The 2382-nt window shown below is 40.9% G+C and overlaps 1 protein-coding gene across 1 annotated transcript in view; it reads right to left on the minus strand.

Moving 5' to 3' along the window:
- Positions 1-689: 689 nt before the first annotated feature.
- The window catches only part of LOC123070457 (RNA polymerase II transcriptional coactivator KELP), a 3100-nt gene continuing 1407 nt past the window's right edge, over positions 690-2382 (minus strand). The window contains exon 3 of the mRNA XM_044493687.1: positions 690-1158. Coding sequence (XP_044349622.1) covers positions 1067-1158 — 92 coding nt within the window. The 3' untranslated portion in view covers positions 690-1066. The remainder of the gene's footprint in view (positions 1159-2382) is intronic.

Below are 2382 nucleotides of genomic sequence, written 5' to 3' on the forward strand. Positions count from 1 at the left end.
TTTTGTTGCCTCCTATCATGCCATTCGACGTCCTGCAGCGCATAATGATCTTCAGAAGGATCTCATTGAGGAGTGATGGGCATGGAATGGACGAGAAAGAGCATCATGATTTGTGCGTTCGATATTGTATTGTTGAACTATTTGTTGTGTTTAATTGCACTATTTGTTGTATTGAACGATAAACTGTTTGTTTGAGTTGTAATAAACGAAATTGAACTATTTTTTTTATTTGTTTTTGATTTTTTGCTTTTGTTTTTGAATGCATATGTTGTTTGTGCGAGTCACGCGCGCTGCATTTTAGCGCGGCTGTTGGAGCCAGCGATGCGCGCGCGGCGCGACCAGCGCCTGTTGGAGATGCTCTTAGGACGGAAAGAGTACCTATGTACCACCAGTGGCAAAATCCTACAAGAAATAGTAAAGCTCTTTTTTCCAATGAGCTACGTGGATCTACAGCCGCGGCCCTGTCAGTCACGTACTATCTTGTGCAGTATTATGATAGATACTTCCTGTCCTGGTCTCACTGTGAGTCTTCCATGTTCAAGCCGAAACACAAGTCTATTATCCTCTCAGGTCCTTCCTGTAGGTGTTCATGTATGCTTTCCCTGCAGCAGCAGCACGACCGCGTAGAAATTTCCGTTTCCGTGATCAGCCAAGACTTCCAAAATTCGAACTGTTAGAAGATTTCGATGTGTGAACATCAAGATCCCTGATTTAACTTGAGCCGAAAACGACGGCTTTCGGCAGTTGTCCTACTCACTCACAACGATAGCCTTAAGGGCCCGTCATATCCATACGGTATCAGAAAGGACAATTCAACAGCACAAGATCACATGGCACAGCGATGAAACTTCGGTCCACCATACCGGCGGAGAACTAGTTCGCGAACACACCCAAACTGTCTACCCAGCACGCATCAGTAGGTACGGTACCTTGACTAAGGGAGAAGCTTTATACAAGTCCAGATGAACTCTAGTAGCCCCATGGAGTACTCAGAGCACCCATGGACTACTCTACTTGCAGAGGTCCAGAACGAGCGTCGAGATTTTTAGGTTTTTCTGGCATCCTTTCAATCTGATTCTCCAAGTGTTCTGATGGCGTCTTCTATTGCAGGTACTGATTTGCTGAATGTCTCCCACTGCTCGACCGTCATACTCATCCCTGCATTTAAGCAGCAGGTCAGCATATGAAATAGAGCGTGTAATTAAACGGGAAAAAAATAACGTAACAAAAGGCAGCAGCTACAACACACAAATTATTCAGCACTTGCATATGAATGCCAATAAAGATGACGTAATACACATGTGCGACATATCAAACTCAAATATGAATTGTATATAGTTCAATGCAAGACATAAATTAAGAACTGAAAGCAACAAAGGTATTAGTATCAACATGTTTGCAACAGGAGGATGTCTCATGTGAAACATTCACCAGGATCGCAATTCCTTATTCTTGAGTGCCACATGAATAAGATTGAAATGCTAAATAAAATTCACCCGCTTCAGACTATGGACAGTATAGAAGGAACTCCAAGAGCAACATGACAAAGGAAACCATTATCAACTGGTTTGTAAACCTAAGGAGTAAACTACATGAATACAACAGCTAGTATGCTGTGCTGAATTCAAGTGTTCATTCCACGAAACAAAATTTGGCTAACCATTCTAATAGAGTTGAATCAGCACTGATACATGAACCTACTCTTGTGTAAGATCTAATCACTAAATCTACTCAAATATTTGACAAGCTAGTTATTCTCTATGAGAGCATCATTTCTTGGTCAGCAACTATTTTACAAGAACTACTACAACAGCTTCAAACTAGAGTACATATAGACTTCCATAAAGCATGAAAGCTGAACTTAACACAGATGTCATAGACAGAACTACTGATCTGAATTGCTAGATATAGTATAACCAGGGTCGGAGGCTAATGAGCACCCATATCACCATATCAGTTGCTCTGCAGCAGCAATAGAAATAGAGAAGGCGCACTAATCATAGCCAAGCAGTGACCAATGGACAAATTGCACAGTACTACATAGTTTGATCAACACAGGATCTTTATGACATAACTAATAGCCACAGGTAAAAACGAGAACAGAGAAATTGGTTTCAATAAATACCGCTATTCGCAAGTCCCGCACAATTTACACCCAATTGGTTTCAATAAATACCGATTGTTCAAAGTCCTGTGACATAACTAATAGCCACAGGTAAAAATGACAACAGAGAATTGGTTTCAATAAATAATGGTATAACTTGTAGCCACAGGTAAAAATGACGACAGAGAATTGGTTTCAATAGATAATGGTATTCGCAAGTCCCACACAATTTACACGGTGGGACTTTGAACAAAGCTAATGGCCACATTAAGTTGAAG

This window comes from Triticum aestivum, chromosome 3B (assembly GCF_018294505.1).
Source record: "Triticum aestivum cultivar Chinese Spring chromosome 3B, IWGSC CS RefSeq v2.1, whole genome shotgun sequence".
Taxonomy (NCBI): domain Eukaryota; kingdom Viridiplantae; phylum Streptophyta; class Magnoliopsida; order Poales; family Poaceae; genus Triticum; species Triticum aestivum.